The sequence below is a fragment of the Equus quagga genome, chromosome 2, assembly GCF_021613505.1.
Source record: "Equus quagga isolate Etosha38 chromosome 2, UCLA_HA_Equagga_1.0, whole genome shotgun sequence".
Lineage (NCBI taxonomy): Eukaryota > Metazoa > Chordata > Mammalia > Perissodactyla > Equidae > Equus > Equus quagga.
The window spans coordinates 168,300,926-168,327,428 of record NC_060268.1 but is presented as its reverse complement, the minus strand read 5'-3'; the positions used below and the strand labels follow the sequence as shown (position 1 = coordinate 168,327,428).

General features: G+C 36.4%; 1 protein-coding gene across 3 annotated transcripts in view; it reads right to left on the bottom strand.

Annotated features, from left to right (window-relative positions):
* ATRNL1 (attractin like 1) overlaps nucleotides 1–26,503 on the bottom strand; it is a 730,944-nt gene that overhangs the window by 681,595 nt on the left and 22,846 nt on the right. For all 3 annotated transcript variants that reach the window (XM_046649411.1, XM_046649419.1, XM_046649424.1), the window contains exons 2-5: nucleotides 18,313–18,396; nucleotides 17,023–17,136; nucleotides 12,362–12,490; nucleotides 10,515–10,723 (exon numbers count right to left, since the gene is read on the bottom strand). In XM_046649411.1, the coding sequence (XP_046505367.1) occupies nucleotides 10,515–10,723; nucleotides 12,362–12,490; nucleotides 17,023–17,136; nucleotides 18,313–18,396 (536 nt within the window). The remainder of the gene's footprint in view (nucleotides 1–10,514; nucleotides 10,724–12,361; nucleotides 12,491–17,022; nucleotides 17,137–18,312; nucleotides 18,397–26,503) is intronic.

Sequence of the window (26,503 nt, the reverse complement as noted above, 5' to 3'; positions counted from 1 at the left end):
TTCCTCTGTTTGGAAAAATCTCTCATTGTGTGTTTTGTTCAGAAACTGGATCCTTTCCTACTCTACAAATCATTAAAGTTCAATTGTCTGTATCTCAAGGCAGCCACGGTATGAGTAAGACCTAGGTTTAGCCAAGCAGATGCTACTAAGCAGGACTTTGAAACTTCACAAGTGATACACAGATGTGGGAACAATTTAGAATTCTTCCTATCCATGCCTGCAGCATGCAGTATCCACAGTAAGGATGCTAGTGGTAGTACCCAGGGTCCAGTTGCAGTGACAGGAATATCCTCATCAAACTTCCCTGTGGCTTCCTCTCTGCCGCGAACCCACTCACCTAGCCTTCTGTTCTACCTGCCCCTTCCCAAGCAAGGTTTTTCCAGCCTTTCCATCTCTTTTGTGAGCTGTGCTCAATGTCCTTTTGTATTTGTTAGGGTGCAGGGTAAGAGAACCAAAAATAAGTTGCTTAAATAAGTTAAAAGTTAATTTCTCTCTCATGAAACATTCTCAAGGCAAATGGGCAAGTGCTAGTGGTTACTAGAGGCACTGCCATTTAGCAACCATTGGGAAAGATCTCAATGATGTAAAATTTCCACACAGCACTTCCACTCACATCCTACTGACCTAAACCTAGTACAATAGCCATACTAGCTGCAAGGAAGACTGAGAAACGTGGCACGTAGCTGGAAAGCCATGTGCTGTGCTAAAAACTCAGTGGATTCTATTACTAAAAAGGAGGGAAGAATGAATGCTGAGAGATAGTGGTCTCTGCCATACTTTCCAATAACTGCCTTTTCTGCTCAAGTAAGCCAGAACTGTTTCCATTGCTTACAATCAAAAACTTCCAGTGATTCAGATTTTTTTTAAGTTATGTAAAAGAGAGAAACATGAAGCCACTCTGATTAGGGAGTTGACGGGGGGGGGGGGGACATCACCCCATGTGCTTTAGTCTGCTTTGAAAATTTATGTTCTAATATATTCTTTATGAATGAACATAAATCCAATCGTTATATCTTGATTTTGATGTTTAAAAATTCTCATTGAGCCCAATGTTTGGAGGGAAGCCATTTCAAAAGAAAAACGCTTTTCAAAGTTGCCTTTTTTCCTCTTGTGACTTATTCAGACAAACAAATTTTATTAAGTGAAAAGTGTCACAGAAGCAGATGGGTCCACATAGGTTCCCATCCATTAAGTAATCTAATTAATACGTATATATCATTTTCTTTAACTATACATTATTACAAAATTAAACATTATACAACAATCTTGTGCATTTTTCAAAATGGTGCTCTTAGCATTTTCTATATTCTTTACTATTTCAGCTTTCGTGTTTTGTAAGTGCTTTCTACAGGAAAAGGGAGACAGTTGACTTTAATGGTGCCATCTATCCTTAAAATATACTCCTATGTAATTTGAAAAAATGCCTCAATGGTAAAAAGATGAAAGCAGACGGTTAAGGAAGAAATACTCAGATGAAAAAGTTAAGTGGGGAAAACTACAGTGATGGCTAAGCAGAAGTCTTAGGAGGTGCCACATAGAAAAACTGAACTTAGAAAACAGGAGACATGAAGACCAGGTGGGACAAGCACTAGAGAAATGTTAGGAAGGGAATCTAAGACTTAACAAAAAGCAGGCTTTTCTTCTGTGTTCTCTTAATAAAATCTCAGTTTCTAGTGAGCAACCCTTACTTTTTTATTTGTATACTAGCACAGAACCCAATTGAATAAGTTTAACCAACATAAAGGATAAAATATAATGGAGGTAGCAACAATCTGGGTTTTTTAACCCAAAGAATGCAGTTCCAAACAACACAATACAAAAAAGTGCCAGATTTTGATTCTCATAAAGATTGCCTCCTCAGCTCTCATTTTCAAATATCGCTAGTTCTTTGATCATTCCCCAGATGTCCTAGAAACAAATATCTCTCTCTCCTTTTCCCTCAATGATTGCCATTCTATATATCTGAAATAAAAAATCATTTTTCCCCTAATGATCTTGGTCATAATCCCACCTACTCGAGCTATGCTTCCTTAAATACAGAATCAGTAAACAGGTTTGAAGCTCAAAGGAACCAACCTGCACATCCTCTGTCTTGAAAGAAGCACAATCTCTCTTTCACTAAGCACTCCACCCTCAAAACACTCACATCAATTCAAAGATCAATTCTTTAATTATTAATAATTAATAATGATACAAAAATGTCTGACTTCTGTACGATATTTTATAATTCATAAAAAACATGTATATATATAATTATTCACATTATCACTTTGCTTTAAAAGTGAACATACCCAGTATTTGCTTCCTTATTTCCGTTAGCTTACAGAAATATAAGAGTCAAGATTTTTTATGATTTGAGGCACTGAGGAGAATAATAAAATGTTAAAGGCCAATAAACAAAAGCCAGAAAAACAAAAGATAATATTTTGAACCAGATCTATTTTACAAAACCACCAGAAAATAAGCCATTCCAAAGAAGGACTAATAAAAGCAAGTGTAGAACAAAAAAAGGACAGAGATGTTCATAGAGAAGATTATACAAATGTATTCCTCTTTTGCTTTCAAGAGTGTTGAAATAAGATGGAGATTAACAGGAGTTGAAGACTAGTTTGAAAAACACTATAAAGACCTGGGATCATCATGGCAGCGTGAGAGGATCCTTTTGTCTCTCCCCTTCAATCTACAAATAAAACATCCATAATCCAACAAAGGCTACATTGCCCAACTCACCAGGATGCCAGAGAGATCTACACATCAGTACATACAAAGACGGATAGATAGGAGCACACAGAGAAAGCCAACTGGGGGAGTATCAGAGGCAGTGCCTAGGATCCTGGCCCCCCAGCCACAGTGGCTGAGCCAGCTGCCCCTGGCCCCAGAGAACATGGTAGGCAGCAGCAGAGGTGTATCCACAATTCCAGCTTCCCATCTACAGTGGCATCTGCAACCATGGGGAGCAGAGCAGCAGCGGAGATGGAATCCTGCAATCTCAGCCCCCAACCATGGCTCAGAGGCTGGTAGCAGCAGCAGCACACACGTGATTCCTACCTCCCAACCTCAGCAGTACCTGGGGCCACCAGGAAATGGGCAACTGCAGAGGAGGAGCCCTCCAACCCAGCTTTCTCCCCTCACTTCCCCTCCCCCTGCCACAGCAGTGGAACTTCTGACCCAGGTGATCCTGGATGAGGTGGAGGTTATCAGCCATCCCTGTACCCTCAATGGCAAAGCCAGCAACCGCAGCAACACTGGCAACAGCAAGGCATCAGTGCCCCCCAGAGGTGCAGGCAGCTATCACAAGAGTACCAGCAACACCCCTAATGGAGGCAGTAGAGTTTGGAATGTGCCAATCCTCAAACATAGCCAGAGTCAGCTCAGGTAAGAGATACCAAAAACCAGTGCTTTACTGCCACCTCCTGAGAAACAAAAGAATGGTCTCTAATCTTCAACCAGTAGATTAGTTAGAATCAAAACCAACAAAGAAAAGTGTTCACTACCCGAATGCACCAGGAGAGGAATAACTCAGCAAGTACCACAAAAAGCCATGGTAACAAAAAGAAAACACTTCTCCAGAAACCAAACATAAAGTCATGGAAGAGTGTCATCTGATAAAGAATTCAAAATACCTGTCATAAAAAACTCTGAATGAGCTACAAGAAAACTCAGAAAGGCAGTTCACTGAGCTTAAGAATAAAATCAATGAACAGAAGAAGCACTTTACTAAAGAGACTGAAACTCTAAAAAAGAACTAAACAGAAACACTAGAGCTGAGGAACTCAATAAAGGAGTTGAAGAATGCATCAGAAAGCACTGGAAATAGAGCAGACCATATGGAAGAGAGAATTAGTGAGCTCAAAGAATAAAAAGCTAGAAATGATGTAGGTAGAAGAAGAGAGAGAATTAAGATTTTTTAAATGTAGAAATTCTATGAGAATTATCAGATTCTGTTAGAAAGGGCAACATAAGGATAAGGTATCTCAGCAGGAGGAGAGAGAAGGAAGAAGACAACTTGTTTAAAGAAATAATAGATAAGAACTTCACAAACTTGGGATGGAACTGGATATACAAATCCATGAAGCTAATACAACACCCAATTATCTCAACACAAAAAGATATTTTCCAAGATACATGATAATAAAATTCAAAAATCAGTGACAAAGCAAGAATATTAAAGGCAGCCGGGAGAGGGGCAAGAAACCCAATAACTTACATGGGAACCCCCTTTAGGCTATCAGCAGATGTCTGAACAGAAACTCTACAAGTCAGCAGAGAGTGGAATGATATATTCAAAACATTGAAACATAAAAACTGTCAGCCAAGAATACTCTATCCAGCAAAGTTATCCTTCGGAAATGAAGGAGAAATAAAGGCTTTCCCAGAGAAACAAAATTTGAGGGAGTTTATTGCCCCTAGACCTGTCTTACAAGAAATGTTGAAAAGAGCTCTCCTACCTGAAACAAAAAGGCAAAGTTAAGCAAAACTTTGAACAAGGTGATGAATAGAATCAGAAAATTGCAACTCTATATCAGAACGGGTTAGTTAATAAACACTTGATTATAACACAAAGGTTAAAGGAAAGGAAGCTTAAAAATAACTACAATCACTTCAATTTGGTAACAAACTCACAATATAAAAAGAGATAATTTGTGACAACAAAAACATTGAAGGGGAAGAGGAAACAGACAGAACTTGCATAGCGAAATGAAGATAAGATGCTACCAGCAGAAAAAGGACTAGCTTATCTACAAGACCTTTTATACAAACCTCATAGTAACCACAAAACAAAAATTCAGAGCAGAGACACAAAACATAAAAAAAGAGGAAACAGAAAAACAACAGAAAACCATCAAAGTGAAATGGTAGACAAAACCAAAAGGAAAAAGTAACAAAGGAAACAGAGAGAAACCAGAAAACAAAACATAAAATGGTAGCATTAAGTCCTCATATATCAATAATCACCCTAAATGTAAACGCACTAAATTCACCAATCGAAAGACAGAGTGGCTGGATGGATTAAAAAACAAGACCCAACAGTATACCACCTCCAGGAAACCCATCTCAGCTCTCAAGATAAACACAGGCTCAAACTGAAAGAATGGAAGATGAAACTCCCAGCAAATGGCAACCAAAAGAAAGTGGGTGTAGCTCTACTTCTATCAGAAAAAAGACTTGAAGTCCAAAAAAGTAACAAGAGACAAAGATGGATCTTATATAACGATAAAGGGAACAACCTATAAAGAAGATATAACATTTATTAATATATATGTACCTAAGATAGGAGCACCAAAATATATAAAGCAATTATTAACAGACCTAAAGGGAGAGACTGACATCAATGCAATAACAGTGGAGGACATTAATACAGGCATACCTCGGAGATATTGCAGGTTCAGTTCCAGACCACCACAACAACGCAAATATCGCAATAAAGCAAGTCACAAAAATTTTTTGGTTTCCCAGTGTTTACACTATTCTGTAGTATATTAAGTGTGCAATAGAATTATATCTTTAAAAAACCATGTATATACCTTAATTAAAAAATCCTTCATTGCTAAAAAATGCTAACCATCCACTGAGCCTTCAGAAAGTCATGATCTTTTTGCTGGTTAAAGTTCTTGTAAAAAACACATATCTGCGAAGTAGAAAAAAGTGAGCTATGACTATACCCCACTTACATCAATAGATAGATCATCCAGGCAGAAAGTCAACAAGCAAACATCAGCCTTAAATGAAACATTATATGGATGGACTGAACAGATTTATATAGAACATTCCACCCAAAAACAGCAGAATACACATTCTTCTCAAATGCACATGAAACATTCTCAAGGATAGACCTCATACTGAGAAACAAAGCAAGTCTCAATACATTTAAGAAGAATGAAATCATATCAAGCATCACTTCTGACCATGACAATATGAAACTAGAAATCAACTGCAAGAAGAAAGGTGAAAAAGTAAAAAATACGTGGAGATTAAATAACATGCTACTGAACAACTACTGGATCAAAGAAGAAATAAAAAAATACCTGGAGACAAATGAAAATGAAAACACAACATACCAAAATCTCTGAGATGCAGCTAGGGCAGTACTAAGAGGGAAGTTTATAGCAATACAGGCCTACCTCAAGAAACAAGAAATATCTCAAATAAACAATCTAATACTACACTTGAAGGAACTAGGAAAAGAACAACAACTGAAGCCCAAAGTCAGCTGAAGGAAGGAAATAATAAAAACCAGAGTGGAAATACTTTAAAAGACAAAAGAAAAGATCAATAAAACTAAGAGCTGGTTCATTGAAAAGATAAACCAAATTGACAAACTTTTAGTGAGACCCACTAACAAAAAAGGAAAGGCAGTTCAAATAAATAAAACCAGAAATGAACGAGGAGAAATTACATTGAATACCATAGAAATACAAAGGATTATAAGAGAATACCATAAAAAGCTATACACCAACAAATTGGATAACCTAGAAGAAATGGATAAACTCTTAGAGTCAAACAACCTTCAAAAATTGAATCAAGAAGAAATAGAGCATCTGAATAGACTGATCACTAAAACCTCCCCAAAAACAAAAGTCCAGGAACAGACAGTTTCTTTGGTGAATTCTAGTAAACACTGAAAGAAGATTTAATACCTATCCTGGGAAAACTCTTCCCAAAAATTCAAGAGGAGGGGATACTTCCTAATTCATTTTACAAGGTCAACATTACCCTGATACCAAAACCAGACAAAAACAACACAAAAAAAGAAAATTAAAGGCCAATATTGCTGATGAACAAAGATGCAAAAATCCTCAACAAAATATTAGCAAACCGGAAACAACAATACATTAAAAGGATCACACACCACGATCAAGTGGGATTTATTCCAGGGATGCAAGGATGCTACAACATGGACAAATCAATCAACAGGATACACTACATTAACGAAATGAAGGATAAAAACCATATGATCATCTCAATAGATGCAGAGAAAGCATTTGACAAGATTCAGCATTCATTTATGACAAAAATTCTCAATAAAATGGGTATAGAAGTAAAGTACCTCAACATAATAAAGGCCATGAATGACAAACCCACAGCTAACATTATACTCAACAGTGAAACACTGAAAGCTATTCTAAGAACAGGAACAAGACAAGGATTCCCACCTTTGCCACTATTACTTAACACAGTATTAGAAGTCCCAGCCAGAAGAATTAAGCAAGAAAAAGAAATAAAAGGAATCCAAATTGGAAAGGAAGAAGCAAAATCATCACTATTTGCGGATGATGTGATTTTATATAAAGAAAATCCTAAAGAACCCACCAAAAAACTATTATGAATAGTAAATGAATACAATAAAGTTACAAGATACAAAATCAACATGGAAAAATCAGTTGCATTTCTATACACTAACAATGAACTCACAATAAGCAAAAATCAAGAAAACAATCACATTTACAAACAAAAAAAAGAAGAAAATACTTGGGAATAAACATAGTTAAAATGTCCATATTACCTAAAGCAACCTACAGATTCAATGCAATCCCACTCAGAATCCAAGTGATATTCTTCACAGAAATAGGACAAAGAATCCTAAAATTTATCTGGAACAACAAAAGACCTCAAATAGTCATAACAATCCTGAGGAAAAAAACAAAGTTGGAGGTATCATACTCCCTGAATTCAAATTATACAATAAAGCTATAGCAAGCAAAACAGCATGGTACTTGCAGAAAAACAGACCTACAGATCAATGCAACAGAAGGGAAACCCCAGAAACAAAACCAGACATCAATGGACAGCTGATCTTTGACAGAGGAGCCAAGAACTCCAAGAACATAAAACAGAGAAAGGAAAGTCTCTTCAATAAGTGGTATTAGGAAAACTGGACAGCCACAGGTAAAACAATGAAAGTAAAGCATTATCTTACACCCCATACAAAAATTAACTCAAAATGGATTACAGACTTGAATGTAAGACTTGAAACAATAAAACTCTCAGAAGAAAACACAGGCTGTACGCTCTTTGACACTGGTCTTAGAAGTATCTTTTGAATACCATGTCTACTCAGGCAAGGGAAACATAAGAAAAAATAAGCAAATGGGACTACCTCAGATTAAAAATCTTCTGCACAGCAAAGGAAATCATTAGCAAAACGAAAAGACAACCCATCAACTGGGAGAAAATATTTGCAATCACAATCTAACAAGGGGTTAATGTCCAAAATATATAAAGAACTCATACAACAAAAAAATGAACAACGTGATCAAAACAGGCAGAGGATATGAACAGACATTTTTCCAAAGAAGACATACAGATGGCTAACAGGCACATGAAAAGATGTTCAACATCCTAATTATTAGGGGAATGCAAATGAAAACTACAATGAGATGTTACCTCACACCAGGCAGAATGGCTAAAATTAACAAGACAAGAAATAAGTGTTGGAGAGGATGTGGATAAAACGGAACCCTCATACACTGCTAGTGGGAATACAAACTGGTGCAGCCACTATGGAAAACAGTATGGAGATTCCTCAGGAAATTAAGAATAGATCTACCATATGATCCAGCTATTCCACTGCTGAGTATTTATCCAAAGAACATGAAATCAATAATTCAAAGAGATTTATGCATCCCTATGTTCATCACAGCATTATTCATAGTAGCTAAGACATGAAAGTAACTCAAGTGCCTATCAACAGATGAATGGATAAGGAAGATTGGTGTGGGTGGGTGGGTGTGTGGGTATATATAAGTATATACATATACATATATGTATACATACAAATACAATGGAATACTACTCAGCCATAACATGCCATTTACAACAACATTGATGGACCTTGAGGGTATGACATTAAGCAAAATAAGTCAGACAGAGAAAGATAAATATCTATGACTTCACTCATATGTGGAAGACAGAAAAAACAACAACAAACACATAGATACAGAGAACAGATCAGTGGTTACTAGAGGGGAAAGGGTGTGGGGAAAGGGCTAAAAGGGTAGAGGAGGACAGCTGTTTGGTGACAGATAGGAACCAGACTTTTGGCAGCGAACACAATGTAGTGTATACAGAAGTCGAAATAAATGATGTATACCCGAAATTTATATAATGTTATAAACCAATGTCACCTCAATAAGAATAAAAGAGAGAAAAACACTGTTTGTATAAGCTAAACTTCTATTTCTCATGCCTTAATTTAAATATATTCTTGGTGTACCTGTCTCTCCCTAGAAAAAGACATTACTTTAGTTTCAAGACTGAAATGAAAAAAAAATGATATCTCAAGGCTCTTTTTAGAGGAAAAAAGTTCATGAATTATTAAAATATGCATTTAACAAAATACATGCCCCTATAATTAAAGAACATTGAGAAATTTGTATCTGTCATTATCATAACTGGTGAGCAAATTAATTCAATAAGAAATCACTGGTATTTTTTGTGGCTGGAGTAACTAACTCATTTTAATGAGATAACATGGGTTTAAGATGGGCATAATTTATACAAAATCTAAAATAATTCCTCTAAATAAGTACCCAGCATACTCAGTAACGTTTTCTTTAAAAGGCTTCTCAAGCATGATAAATACAACCACACGAGGAGCAAATTCTCTTTGCTTTCTACTTAGATGGTCTGATAGGTGCTATTGGTACTATTACTACACTGTATATACACACGATTCTGCAACTTTAGATCACGTATTTCTTGAGTCAAGTTCCCTCTATCAACAGGATTAATATGTTGGCACAAAGTAAGCCCTTAACATGTAAATATAATTAGCACAAAGTAAGCTCTGGATGGGTAAGTATATGGATAACTAGATCTATCTTCACTTAATTGAATTCACTTAACTGGAATTCCACAATGACAAAATTTAGGATTTTACACCCGAATACTTAAGTAAGATAAAATTCTCCAATGTGGTCTAAAATTGATCTTTAATGATAGATATTCATAGAAGTTGTTTAGAATTCTTCCACAGGAATCTCACTTTTGCAATAAGCAGCTGAAATATTTTAGCTTGCTTTAAATATTTTTTAAAATATTCTATGTACTTTTAAAAATAGCCACAAGAGGTCAGTCTTTCCTAAGGAATAAGCTTAATATACTGCATGCAGTATCTTACAAGATAAGCATCTATTTTTACAGAATACTATTTATGTTATCCATTATAAACCAAATTTGAATGCTAAAGATACAACGTGCTAGATTCAGTCACGTCATTAAATCTTTGGGGAGTCAACAAAAAATTACAGAAGACCATAATGATCATCTACCTACAATTAACAAAGAGCTTCATATACAATTTCACTTGATTCTCAAAACAGCATGTAGACAAAATCTTTACAAATTCTATTTGTGAAGAAACAAACTATTAAGAAGTTGATTATTAATCTGAACATGCTAAAAATAAATATATGATATTTGGGTGTGCAAACTATAGCAAAACAAATAAGTGGAGAAACTGTATTAATCTACTAGATATACGAATCAATGTGTCAAAAGCCACACATGCTTACCTTGCCAACTATCATTGCAGACACAGAGTTTTTCTCCTGTTAGGTCACAGTAACCATGATCCGGACTGCCGCAATTGGCTTTACAGTAAGGAATATCACAAGCTTCACCCTTCCAGTATTTATCACATTCACAATATACTTGACTTGGAACAGAGATACTAGTTGTACACTTTCCATGACCAGAGCAATTGTTAGGACAAGAATTGATTCTGTAAAATATAATTCATACATATTCAAATTCAAGATAACTAAAAAAGAATTTTTTGGTTGCTATTTCGTAAACTGTGTAATTTTTTTTTTTTAAGATTGGCACCTGAGCTAACATCTGTTGCCAATCTTTTTTTTTCCCTTCTTCTTCTCCCCAAAGCCCCCCAGTACATAGTTGTATATTCTAGTTGTAGCTCCTTCTGGCTTTGCTATGTGGGACACCGCCTCAGCATGGCCTTATGAGCAGTGCCATGTCTGTGCCCAGGACCCGAACCCGCGAAACCCTGGGCCGCTGAAGCGGAGAGCACGAACTTAACTACTAGGCCATGGGGCCGGCCCCTAAACTGTATAATTTTTATGTTGAGTCTTATGTGCTTCATTTAACACAATTTCACAATGTGACTTCAATTCTTTACTCTGTAACCTTTTGCTCCTAATGCAATTCAGTTATATTTATTTGCTATTGGCCTTAGTTCATTCAATGAGTTTACTTTGCTACCAAGACTCCAAACTGCCAAGGACTACACACTCAACATCTGCAGAATGTCTACAGTTCCGAGCACAAGGTTTTGTAAAGACTTAAGTATTCAAATGCTCTGAATATATATTTTACAGAAAAAAATTAAATTCATGCTGAAACAACATGAGAAGTCAAGATTATAACTTAGTTATATAATATTTAAATAGCATACCATCACCTATACACTGTTACAGAAGAAAAAATATGTTCACCAAATTTTATTTTACAGCCCTTTAACCGATTATATTCTACTACATATTTATTCTCCCTTGTATACATACTTGAGATAAATAAATCTTACAATAAATTGCTAATTCAAGGGTATTTAGAATATTTTATTCCTGGTGAAAAATTCTCTGGTTACCACTTTCTAAATTTCTGAAGAAAGAGGAAAAAAAAAATATATCAAGTTCCTCTGTGCCATTCCTGTGAAAGCACTTCTGGCTACTTCACTTCACCCTTGGACTCGCAGATATAAAAATTGATACAAAGCAACAGGTGCATAATAGATTCTCCATAAATATTATTTTTCTAATTTTAGAGGAGACAGTAGTATAGCCACTTACCTTCTCTCCTAAGCCTCAATTTACTCATGGGAAAACTACCCACTTGACAGAATTGTTGTAAAGATAATTAAAGAACGTAATGTACAGAAAGCATCCAGTACCACGCAGTCCAGTCCCTGGAATACAGAAGGACCACGGAAACATAGCTCTCTTACCCCTCTTCAGATCAGGAGTAAAATATCTTGGAGCACAGAAAGGCAGAGGAGAGCCCCCTGCAATCCCACACACCTGCTGCTACCAGTAAAGTGACACTAGTTTGTACTTGTTTACTAAATCGTTTACCAACAATTTTAAATTCTGTAATTAATTTTCAACCAAACTTAACTTGCTACCATAAAGTCTTGAGACTTAGAAATTATCCTAATAAAAGCTTAGACAGTAGTTAGAGGCATATTATTAAGACTTTATGTCACTTAGGAAAAGATCCTGTATATTTTGAAATTTAACACACTAGCCTGCTCCTTGTATATAAGACATTTATAAAAACAAACAAGAAACTCTTTTAAGTCAAATTATAAGAATCATTACAATATGAAATATAAAAAAACACTTACGAATAAAAAATGTTGAAACCAGTTAGATTATATGCAGCATCACTAAAAAAATGTAACAGTGCATAGCCAGATGTTGTAACAACTTCAGGCACAGTTTCATTTCCCCTTATTTCAGGGACTATCAAACCACTGCAAGAGAGCAGAATTGGACACTGTGTATATCAACATACATACGACTGTTCGTCACATAAAACTTACCCAAAAATATCCATCAGAATCACTAAGTATCTATATTAGAACGGGCAACTAGGAGGAGAATAAATCTAAATCAAGTTCCTAGCCACTTCTCACCCAATTAGCTCCAGGACCGCTGGCAACAGGCTAACATCTGCTCTCATGCCACCACACTCCTCCTGCTTCCCACCATCTGGACTGCAATGTCCCATTTCTCCCTTCCTCCTGCTGTCCACCCTGTTATAATGCTATAGGATGGTCTTTTATTTAACTCACATATAAACCTTCACTTAAAGCCACCTTGATAATCCAACAAGCAACCTTATAACTTTACTTTTTTCCACTGATTGCAAATTCTGATGAAGCTACAAGGAACACTCCACACCAGGAAGGAACTATAGTGACATTCTAGTTGAACCCGTACACTGGCAATACACTAATCTAGATGGTTTAGGTCATCTAAAAATACATACTTTTATATTTCTTTAAAATTATGCATACTTAAACAAATTTTATTAATATATAACTACTCCAAAAGACAATATTACTCACTTAAGCCTACTCATTCATGGGGAAAAATTACGTATCTTCACTTACTTATACCATACTAACCTAAGTTGGTGAAAATACACAATATGAGAAAGAAAAGAAGCTGCTAACAATAAATTACATTACTCAAATAGTCAGTTCCTTTAGACACTGTTAAACTTACGTTTAGGCACCACCAGGAACTGAACTCCCTCATTCAAATCATATTTGACAGAACAAAATGAAATATCATAGCCAAATAATTTATTTTGCAAATACATTCTGAAAAGCCAACAAATTAAAAAGTAATCAACTCTTGATGCTTTAATAATTATTACTACATCCACTAGCTTATGTTTGTGAAGGAACAAAAGATTCTAAAAGGAGACTGCATATTCAATTGTATAATTTACATAGAATTCAAATTCTGTAATACCAGTCTTAGTTATACATATTTATTTTTCACTGTAGTGAGATTATACCAAAATGAGTACATTGCTAAAACCAATATTCCCAGTCTTTATAATAGATATAGTTAATGTCTCTGAAACAGATAAAAAGAATATGTATGTTTGCTTGGTTGTTTGTTTAAAAGTGTTTTAAAAGCAATAAATGAAAGAGGGCTTCCATTTCTTGCATAACACACCAAGCAATCTGGACCAACCAACCCCCCCACTGAAGTCAACCAGAAAAACGACAAATTGTATAAAAACAAAAAAATCAGCTTGAAGGCACTGGAGAACTAAGAAGACGGTGAGCCCAGGCATTGGGGCCATTTCTTCTTATGGGAATTTGCTGATTTCAAAGCTGGAGCTGAGGTTTGAAGGGCTAAGAAACTGAGTTGCCTACAGAGTTAGGAAAACAAAAAGTGGAACCCAAGGCTGTCATTTTCACCTGGGACCCCAAAGACTAGGAGTAAAAGTGAACTAGTAAAAGACTGCCCCTCCGGGGGACTGCACTATGGCATGGGTGTGAATCATCTGAATTAGGATTCAGTTGACTGTAGACTACTAGTGTGCCCAGGCCCTCTCTGTAGGAATACAGGATGTTTCTAAGCCTCAAATTATTACTACATATGATTTTACAAACATGATGTCCAGCACGATTGTCCAGTACACAATAAAACTTTTTAAAAAAACACTTCTACATTCCAATCAGTTCTCCATATTCTACAAAGTCTTGCCTACAGAATAAAGTCCAGTTTCTTTAGTGTGGTATACAAAAAAGCATACTACAGCGTTTAAGGGATTATAAAAACTGGGCTCATATTCTGACTCTATCACTTCCTAGCTCTGATAGTTTATGCTAATAAGGTGACTCATGGCAGGTCCCCAGATAGTTGAAGCTATTGAGATGACTCAGGATGGAAGCTGACCATACCAGAAAGACCAACCGTGTGCTTAGAGGGTTGGGGCTTTAACCACAAGAAATCAATCTGGCTTGCAGAGAGAGGAGAGGGGTAGAAATTGAGTTTGACCTTGTGGCCAATGATTCAATTAATCATGCCTACACAATGAAACCCCAATAAAAACTCTGGACACCTGTAGTTCAGGTGAGCTTCCTGGATGGTGATACACATGGATGTGCTGGGAGGGTAACAGGCCCTGAGGACACAGAAGCCTTTTTGTGATCCTCCCAGACCTCACCCTATACGTCTCTTCATTTGGCTGGTCCTGATGTTTATCCTTTATAATAAAACTATAATCAGAAGTACAGTGCTTTCCTGAGTTCTGTGAGTCATTCTAGCAAATTACTGACCCTGAGGGGGTAGTGGGCACCCCTGAATTCGTAGCCAGCTGGTCAAAAGTGTTGGTGGCCTGAGGATCCCTAAACTTGTAGCTGATCTGACATGAGGGCAGTCTTGTGGAGGACTGTGGAGTTAACCTCCGAAGTTTGGCCCGGCTCCAGGTAGTTGGTGTCTGAAGTCATTGCAATAGCCTATATCTTATTCCTTACTGCATCTTCCAGGCTTATGATAGTCTCTGGAATTAAGTAGGTTATCAAATGTTTGCTGAATTATACAACTGGAATAATTCAAACATTTAAATTCTGAATTCTTAGCAAGATTAAGTGCAAACAGTATAGGCTTTTAAGTCAAGAGACTGCCAAGTTCTAATCCTGGCTCTACTGTCTATTAGAAGTAAAACAGGGGCCGGCCCCATGGCCGAACGGTTAAGTTTGTGCGTGCTGCTTCGGCAGCCCAGGGTTTCGCTGGTTCAAATCCTGGGCGCGGACATGGCACTGCTGGTCAGGCCACAGTGAGGTGGCGTCCCACATGCCACAACTAGAAGGACCTAGAACTAAAATACACATAACTATGTATTGGGGGGATTTGGGGAGAAATAGCAGGAAAAAAAAAAAGAAGTAAAACAATTTCTCTGAGTCTCAATTTTCTCAACTGTAAAATGGGGATAGTATTTCTTCCACAAGATCCTTGTGAGAATTAAATGACATTTAAACTGCCTAGTACAGCGCTTAGCATCAAGTGGATATTCAATAAACATGAGTTTTCCATCTCCCTCAGGATACCTAACAGGAACACTTGCTAATGAAAAGTCACTGCTTCCATCTTCACAGTCATATACTAAATCCCATCCTGCTAATTATCTTAGAAAAGTTTCCTTTAGCATCAAGAAAGGGTTGGTAAGAGTGTTAATGGATCACCGTTAATTAATGCAAAGTCATTATAACTGTAGAAACACAAAAGAAAAGGCACACATCTAAACAACGGCCAGTCAATAGTGTCATAAAAATAGAGGAATGATAGCAGAGTGATACCTAAACTGCTAAAAATAAATGTATGAACCCAGGACCTTATCTAATTGTTGCAACGAATTATCTTACAACATAATTATTCAGAAGGCTCTTCTCCATGTTCTGTCCACTGTCCTTAGATGAAGGGGCTACTCGTGGCTACCTTTTAGATAATTGTCAAACAACTCAAAAGTTAAGTCCTAAAACTATCTTGAGCAATAGCAATATTGCAGAATAAGTGTCTAAGCTCCCAAGGAATCACTTTGAAATAGTCTTTCAGAAATACAAGTCCTCACATGTCTGTCCAAAAAAATAATAGTTCACACGCCTGTTAAACAGAATATTTGTGAGATAAATAGTAAAAAGAAAAAATGAAATAAAAGATTTTGAAGGCAATAATAAGCTTTTACCTATATTTAAATTTTTAACAATGACAGAACATAGAAGAGATGCTATGCAAATAACAAAAGAAAGAAATAATGTAATGAATAACTCTGGTCAACAATTATGTTAGTTAAATTGTACACAAAATCTACACTATATGTTCATGACTTTTTCTATGTCTAATATATTCTCTTCTATTCATAAAATATTTTATAATAATTTGTATGTACATAGAAAAATTTTCAAGTTGATACTGAAAATGCTGTGATTTTAAAATTGTCCGACTACCTGACTACTAACAATAAAATATCTGAAGTAACCAAAATTCCCTAATTTTAGGAACTGATAGAAATACCTTGTTTATTAAACCATCACATATAGCATAACCTAAACTTTTTTTTACAGAATTTAAAATTTTATTTCTCTAAACTAAAAACACAACTATAAAAAATATATATCTATTTATTTCTTTGCTACGTAGAACTCACACTAATATATCCAAATAGTTCTGAAAACATATTCAAATCACTTTAAAAGAATAAACTATATACAGTAAGAATAAAGGATATTTATTAAGAAATCTACGTTTCTGATACAGTACTTCTTTATCTTTGCTGCATCAATATTTACATTATTATATATCCACATAAGTTGACAGTCAGAGTATACAACATAGCATTGGCACCATCACTGAAATTTAACCATCAATATCCATGCTAAATTTACGTTGAAGTACAGATCAGTATATATTTAAAATTAATAAATTATAGTCACTTTTCTACAACTGACTATAAGTTCATCAAGTAAACATAACTACTTACCTAAGCACAGCTATTAAAGGTGCATATATTGAATCTCCATCATAAACATACATATGATCCCAGCTACATTCTGTAGCAAAATGATTGAATCTTAATCTTAACACTGCATTGGGACTGAAAAAAAATTAAAATATTTTAAAATTAATATCTAATACACAAGGCACAGTCTGAAGAAATTTTAGACATAGCATTTTTATTAAAAACCTATTTACAGATAATTTTGCTATAAATCCTTAAGTCACCAGTGGAAAAGACTGATTAAGCAGTCATATCTAATTTGTAAAAATGACATGCAACTTCAAAATCTATTAACAGGCCATATGTTTGTATTATCATTTTCTAAAAATTTAGTCAATACAAAATATTCTATGTCTTGACTAAGGTGGAGGTTACACAGATTGTATACATTATTGAAACCTTATTGAACTGTTAATGTTAATTAACAGTTAATTGAACCCATAATGTTAAATATGGGTGCATTTTATTATAAGCAAATGGTACTTGAGTAAAATTGATCTTTAAAATTCAACACTGATGGAGCAACTATTCTTATTTCTATAGAATCCTTAACTAGAGACACTAATAAGGTCTTCAAATTTTAACTGAAATCTCTCAATATGATATACTATTAAGAAATGAACAAAATGAGACCATAAGTGCACAGGGAATTAATAACTTTTAAGTACTAAAAAGCTTTTAAAATAACCAAAAAAAAAATCCTTTCCAAATACACTCTTTAAAAATCATAAAATGGCTCAAACAAATTCATATCAATTCATTTATGATCCATTCATAATATGTTTAAATAGACAAATTCAGTCTTAAGCCCCAATTATTGAAAAATACCTCTAAACCAATAATTAACTCTCTCTTCTACAATATGTTCTTTTTTTTAACACCCTTAGAACTAAAATGCTGAATACTACAAACCAATGGCATAATTCAGCATGAAATATTTTTATACATTCTATGGAGTCTTCAAATTCCATAACAAGATGTTCAAAACAAGCCAAAAATGCCTACTTGATTTAATGCCATAGTAACATAACTCAAAAATAAAATATATCTAAAAATTAAACTATTACCACAGTGAAGGGCTGCTGTAATTTATATTAAACCTGATATCTATAAGTTGTAAATAAAAACATATCGTGAATAATGTTTTCCAATAATAAGCGATTGAATAATCTATATAACTACGAAGTTGTTATATTTTAGTGCTTTAACACTGATATAACACCTTCTTTATCATTTCAGAATAAAATAATTTAACCCAAATTGTATACTTACTAGCCTTCAATTAGCCATGTACATTTAGTTTTATACTTATAGTTAATTGGACCATCAGTTAAATATCCAGAAGGTTCTGTTAACCTAGAAAACAGAATCATGAAAATAATTACCTTAAAGTAACTTTAAGACATATAGTAGCATAAGAAAATTTAAGATATTAAACCAAAGGAATAGGACGTAGCAATTTCCACAAGGGAGAATTTACTTGCAACTTAGGAAAACTTTCAAATTGCCGTCTCTCTCTCTACATCTCAAAAGAACCTTCTTTGGGATCTTTAAATCTTGAAATATTATAACGGTTTCATTTCACATAGTGGAAAAACACACTGAAAGACTGAACATTGCACTGATGGGTTCACTGTTGATGCTTAAAACAGATTAAATTACATTTCCTCTGCACAAAAATTACATGAAGGCAAAAGAAGGAAGATCAAATACACTTTGAAAGATGCAGATCTATGGAACAGCGCAAGAGTATAGGTACATAGCACTTTGGGGAGTTACACTGTTAACTGTATTTGTTTTTCACGCACCAGAATTGCTAAGGCAGCTGTTACCAGACTTTACTGAGTTCAGCTACCTGTTTTTATTATCATTTTCTCTGTCTACTTTATTCCTAGTCCAAGAACTCAATAAATTTTAAAGATAGGGTAAATCAAAGGTTTTATAATTATCTTCTATTTTAAACATAACAAAGAAAAAGAGGGGCTGGCTCAGTGGCGTAGTGGTTAAGTTTGCGTGCTCCACTTCAGCAGCCCAGGGTTCACAGGTTCAGATCCTGGGCATGGACCTAGCACGGCTCAAGTCACACTGTGGTGGCATCCCATATAAAATAGAAGAAGATTGGCACAGATGTTAGCTCAGCAACAATCTTCCTCAAGCAAAAAGAGGAAGATTGGCAACAGATGTTAGCTCAGGGCCAATCTTCCTCACACACAAAAAAAGATATTTAGGAAAAACTTCAGATTTTCAGAATTTAAAAATATTTAAAACAAGAACCCAATGCTACTTCATTTTGTTCTCCTTTAGCCCAATTATTTTATCAACAAGAGATCATATTTTAAATAATTAAAATATCTTCCCATCTAGCCTTTATATATTTATATATACATACACACACACAGATCAGGGCTTATCAGTCTTTATATATTCACATATCCATACACTTGTGTATATATACACACATACATATACAGGTATATATACATACATATACACACAGATATCAGGGTCATTATCTAGTTTTCAACAAAATTAAATCATCCTTATACTTTAGAGTCTTCAAAACATTAAGGAAAAAAGTTTCAATTACCTAAATGAGTGTTGACAGAAAGGGCAGTCAGCATGAAAGTTATTTGTAAGTCTTTCATAATCCCTACAAATTACTTTGGGAAATAAAGGGGCTAATTCATGCTTGGAAAAGTTTCTAAAGAGCAACAGACAAATTCCAATGTTCTCAAATTAACGTAATTTAATAAATTGAGCGTTTTCTACGTGTCAGGCACTACTGTAAGCGCATAATGTGTTATCTCATTTAAAAATCTCAAAAAACCTATGAGATAGTAATTCTTAACCCCACATTACAGATTAGAAAACTGAAGTACAGTTAAAATAACAAGTTAAACAACTTGTCCTGATTTTTCATTTCCAATCATACCGGATGAAGTAATTCAGACAAACCTCCACTGAAGACAACTCAAAAAGCTAAAGAATAATTTTAAAATCTTAAAAGCCTTATAAGTAATAAAATGGTAAGATCTACCAAACTGAGATCCAGAAGTTGCAAATTCTTTAAGAGGAGCCAGGCATTCAGAGCTACTTTTGCTCCGGAGAAATTTGTCTATTTAGAAGACAGGCCAAAAGCAAAAAGGCTGAGAATGCTTTTGGCAGCCTCAGGGGTGGGTGACAAAAGTTGGAGGCAATGGCCCACAAAAGGCAGAGGCTCAAATAAACAACACGAGGCTTTGATTTGGGACCCAGTGACTTGCTATCACCGTCAGGATGTACCAGAAGTAAACCAGCCCTTACATGGACTGCAGTCTAGCTACGAGTAGTCTGAGTGGCAGAAAACCCTAGGACTTACAACCGGCCAAGGTGATACTAGAAATACTGGTATGCCAAAGCTCCTGACAGATGATACAAAAATAACCTCTAAAGAAAGATAACATTATCCCAGGCCTCAAATTATTTCTACCAATAATTTCTCAAATAAAATGTCTAGCATGATCAAGATAATTAGGCATCTGAAGATACAAGACAACAAAATAAGAGCCAACAGACAATGGGGAAACCTGAAGATGCTCCAATTATGGAGATTATCAGATGTGTCCTATAAAAGGAATATAATTTCCTAAGTTCAAAAAGACAAGATTTAAAATTTTGGCAGTCAATTTAAAACTGTAAAAAGTAACAGAGCATGTTTGAAAAAAATAATGGGAAATTCTAATACTGAAGACTACCATAATCAAAATTAAGAATTTGACTCCAATGAGCTGAGATTCTAGCTGAGGGCAGGGGAAATACAGAACAGGGAGTAGAAAAACGAAACCACGAATATCAATTATGGTCTTGTAACAAACTGTAACAACAGGGATCATAATAGCTTTGCATAATTTCTATTTGTTGTTATATGTACATCTTCTCTGTCCTTCACATTTTTATTATATATACAAGTTGTTGTAAGCTAACTTTACAATTCGGACTTTAGATAATGGAATATCCGGTATGACTGTGACTGAATATAAAGAATAATTAATATAACCAATGACAGATACAATGACTCTTGGAACTGTGTGTTTCCTCATTTTGGACAAAGGGTGAGACTTCCTCACTTGGAAGAAGTGTATCTTCTTAGGTAGAAATACAGTGTTGTTTGCTGGTTGGGGAGTTCACACGTGTTCAGAAGGAAGCATACAGAAACTGAATAATGAAGGGTAGACTATGCCCAGTTATCCGTCGCCTCCCACCTCAAAATTCCCACTGTTTGCCTACTCTGTGAAAATGGATCTGGGCCCTTTAAATATTTTTTTCTTTGCCAGATGGCATCATGCTAAGCTGGCTCGCTTTGTCTTTGTTGGTAGAGTGCACTGGAGCAACTGCAGGAGAAAAGAGTTTTGCCTCCGAGTTCCAAAGTACTCACTCAACAAGCTCCTGCAGCTTGTCGGCTTCTCCAGCACTAGGCTCCTACAGTACATGATGGCCAGCAGCACCCAGCCACCAACAGCTTCCTCCAGCACTTCCCCTCAGGGAATTTTGCAGCAGAGTGCCTCCAGTGAGACGCTGTCCCATGAATCCCTTCCCCCAGCATCCTATGAGGTAATCACAGTAAGTTCCAAGGGCAGATGTCAAGCAAGTTCCGCTTTGCGGCGTTACAGCACCTTTTATGCCTTTCAGTAAGCCACAGGCACGGCCTCCCAACAAGGTCTGGATCTCAGGCCAGGAGGCAGGGGCTCTTTACTTAAGTGCTCTGTCTCAGCCATAAGGATAGTAGTGGCTGCTCCTTATAGCTACTATTGCTATATTCTCCTGCATTCTCTTTACTTCTTACTAGGCAATTTCTCATTACTTCAATCCCTGTTACGGTCAATAATTCCTACGTTAAACTTTTCCTATTAAAATTACTATGTGATTCTCTTTCCTGATTGGATGCAAACCAATCAATAATAATCAAGGATATGCAAAATAAAATCAGAATAATATACCCAATATGCACCTAACAGAATGGCTAAAATTAAAAAGACTGACAATACCAAATATTGGCAAGGATGTGGAGAAAAAGAATTCTTATAGGAATAAATCAGTACAACAATTTTAGCAAATAATTTGGTATTATCTTGCATAGCTGAAAATAGACATGTCTTATGTAGTAGCCAACAGCCTCGGTGCTAGACCCATATGCTCTCAGACCCCCTTACCACTTCCATACACTCCAGCCTGATTTCCTCAGGCCAGCAAGTGCATCTTTGTTGAATGGCTCTCCTCTGGTTGCTGGAACCCACTGTTCCTGCACGTACGGTGGGCTGAAAGTGCCTGTGAATCAATATCCACCCAGGGGCAGCCCTTAGCGAATGAATGATTTGGTTTAAAACATGTAAATACCCCAAGCTTCCTTACCTCTTTGCTGGGATAATAATGAAGCACATTTTCTTCCCCAGCACTTCTCTGTGTGATTAAGCTCCATTCACCCACTGTGGTGGCTGACTTGATAACATACCTCCTATTGGCTCCTTCTCTTCTCTCTATCACTTCTGTCAGTGTCCCTGTACCTCCCCAATACACTACATGTGCTCAATTCTTGTCTCAGGATCTGCTTCAGGGTGGGAGAAGAGAGGGTGACCAAACTAACAGTTAGCACCAGGAAGCAGAACTTCAGGATGGGATTCTGGGGTTGGACCACTCACTGGCCAGATGGCAACAAGAGCCACGCTAAGGGCAGTAGACAGAGTGGTCATAACCCATAGCATGCTACAGCAGCACGATGACTAAGACTTTCACTCGAGGTGAACTGAGCTGGGATACCAGTGGAAGGTGATGTACTAATGCAATAGGCATATGCAATATCTCTAGCATTTGAGAAGTATTATATTATAATACTTATTATAGAGAGTGTGGAATTAGTTGCTTGCTGTTAAAAGCCTGTGATATGCTGAAGGAAGAAAACTGCAGCAGAGTGCCTCTAGTGAGACACCTCCCCATGAAGAGCTTTCCCCAACATCCTATAAGACTCGGTTCACCAACCGCCAATTTTAGATATAGCGCAAGAGCCAGGAGACTCTGTAACATTTAAAGAGACTCTCTACTCCTAAAGCCAGAGGGTAGATCAGGATGATAAATGGGCCCAGGACCAGACTGTGAGAGGAGCAGAACTACAGAAAAAGTTTAGCCCTGACAAGACCTCAGTGCTAAAGACGGTGCCCCTAAAAGGAGGTGAAACCCTGATACCCAGGAAGGTGCCATCTGGGTAGATGCACTTGAGAACCTTGAACCCCCAGATTTTTTTAATCCTTTCAGCCTGAAAAGGCTTTTAGAAGCCAGGGTTGACAGCGAGAAAATTTCCACCCACTTTAAACGGCTACTTGTTCTTAAGCCATAGCAACAAGTAACACCAGAACTGAATTAAATCAATTCACGCAATCAATGACAACTGGCTACAGTAATCATGCATCCAAAAGCCATGCAATTAGTGGAAGCCCTATCATATACAGTGACCACACAAAAAACATAAATTAAAATTACCAAATGTTTGGAAATTAAGCAACAGGCTTCTAAGTCACAAGAACAATTAGAAAATATTTTTAATCAAATAATAGTAAAACCATAATATACCATAACATTATGTATACATAATATACATAATAGCTAAACCATTGTTCAGAGAGAAATTTATAGCTCTAAATGTGTCTAGTAGAAAGCTGAAAATCAATTATCCAAGGTTACAGCTTAAGAAACTAGAAAAACAACAGTGAATTAAACCAAAAGAAAGTATAAGAGAATAACAAAGAACAGAAATCTCTGAAATAGAAAACAGTCACACAATAAAGAAAATTAACACAACTAAAAGTTGGTTTTATGAAGAATGATAAAATTAGTAACCCCCTAACAGAACTGATCAAGAAAAAATATATATTAATTATCATTATCAAAAAGGAAAAGAAGGGGGCCAGCCCCATGGCCAAGTGGTTAAGTTCGCATGCTCCGCTGCAGGAACCCAGAGTTTTACCAGTTCGGATCCTGGGCACAGACAGGGCACCACTCATCAGGCCAGGCTGAGGTAGCGTCCCACATGCCACAACTAGAAGGACCCACAACTAAAAAACATATATACAATCGGGGCCGGCCTGGTGGCGCAGCAGTTAAGTTCGCACTTTCCGCTTCTCGGCGGCCCGGGGTTCACGGGTTCAGATCCTGGGTGCGGACACGGCACCGGTTGGCATGCCATGCTGTGGTAGGCATCCCACATGTAAAGTAGGGGAAGATGGGCATGGATGTTAGCTCAGGGCCAGGCTTTCTCAGTGAAAAAGAGGAGGACTGGCAGTAGTTAGCTCAGGGCTAATCTTCCTCAAAAAAAAAAAAAAATACAACTATGTACTGGGGCGGGGAGAAAAGAGGGACATCATTACTAACACTATAAAAAGAATAAGACATTAAGAAACTTCCAATCAATGAATTTGACATTTTAGATGAAAAGGAAAAATTCTTTAAAAAGCAGAACTTGAAAAAACCAACATAAGAAGAAATGAAAATTACAACTATCCCTCATACAAAAGTCCTAAACAAAATATTATCGAATTTAATCTAGCAGTATATAAAAAGAATAACATATAACAGTATTCCTGGGAGAGAGATGTCTGAAGACTTAGAGGCTCATGAAATAGCCTGATAAGTTTGGGGAACGGCAAGTCACTCAGGGGATCAATGGGGAATGTCTAGAGATGAGACCATACAGGGTAATTCACATGAGAGTGGCTATAAGAATAGAGAAGATGCATTTAACAGTTATCCAGATTGGTTCAAGGAGGGAACCCATAAATTTTATTGCACTAATACCTTGAGCAACTTAAATTTACCTAATATTTTTGCATTTAATTCACAAAATCATTTGCTCATTCAGTATGAAAATCATCCCATGCCTAACATGAAACACTTTCAGGGCAAAAAAGCTGCTATATAGAAGGCATTCCTTGAAAACTGGGGAGAGAGACTCCGAAAAATTAGGGTAGTGAAAAGCTATCGAGCGTGTGGGCCTACACAGTGGAATTTGGGGAGCCACATGTATACATGGGAACATGGGAGCATGGGAGCATGGGAAGCCAGGGCAGACCACGTGCTCAGAAAAGACCTGAGAAGACTCTACACTTTCACTTCTGGCTAGTTTTTAGACTCTGAGCAAGAAGGAAGTGAAGGCTAAGGCAGAGTCATACACAGCCTGACCAAGCACTCAAGTGGTGCCCCAATAGAGCCAATCTGCCACGACTGAGAGAGTCCTTCATTTTCACTCGGCTCCAGGCATTCAAGGAAACCTATGTCAAAACACTAGTTGACCAGAAGTTAAAGGAACAGAGACTTTAGAGACAAAGAATACAATCATCACAAAAATAATTCAGAAAAGTCACAAACACACAACTACAACCCACAGAAGCAACAAAAACGAACCCTGAAGAGGGGGAAGGATCTGAGTTCTAGAGTTATCACGTTATAATAGTTAAATGACCAGTCTCCAAAAAAAAATTACAAAGCATGCAAAGAAACAAGAAAGTATTGCCCATTCACAGGAGAAATTAACAGAAACTGTCCCTATGGAAACACAGACATTGGACTTGCTAGACAAAGACTTTAAATCAACTGTTTTAAATGTGCTGAAGAGTTAAAGGAAGCCATGGACAAAGAGCTAATGGAAACCAGGAAAATAATGTCTCAACAAATAGAGAATACCAATAAAGTTTTAGAAATTTTACCACAATCTCAAAATCATATATTATTTCCATTCTCTCAAAAGGCAAAGTAATAAAAGTGGAAATCCTGTATAACAGTTTCCTTTTATCCTATCCTACTGAGGAACCTAAGCCAGGCTTAGATTAGTAGGGTCCATTAAGAAATCCTTCTCCCTAGTTTCTAATCCATAATTGTAACAAAATCAGAATATTGGTACACTTTAAAGTGTAAAAACCTCCAAAGTCAGGGCTGAACTTGATACAAACTATCACACATAAATCAAGCCTATGTGATAACAGTTTAGAGCCTTAATTTTAAAGAAAACCCTAATTTTTTCCATAACCCTATACAGCCACTTCTATTTCAATTTCTTCCATAAAGCAAGAATAGAAACATAGCATATTCAAAAAGCACCTTAATACAAAATCAAGAAATATATAGCCCTTTTTAAAAGGAAACAAAACTGGATATTCAATTTACGAAGAAGCATCCCTGCTTTGCAAATAGCTACAATATAATCCATCTTCCTAGCTGAGAATAAACCTCCCAAATTGCAGATGAGGAAACCACCTCTTCTCTCTACCGCCACTGGGGGTTTCTCTTCCCCAAATCCCTCTGTTTCTCTACAACCCTACTCCTCCAACTGATCCAGTTCTGTCCTATCCCAACTCCTGTCCCTCAGTTTAAAATGTATCTTCCCTGAGGCCGGCCCCATGGCAGAGTGGTTAAGTTCTCGCACTCAGCTTCTGCAGGCCAG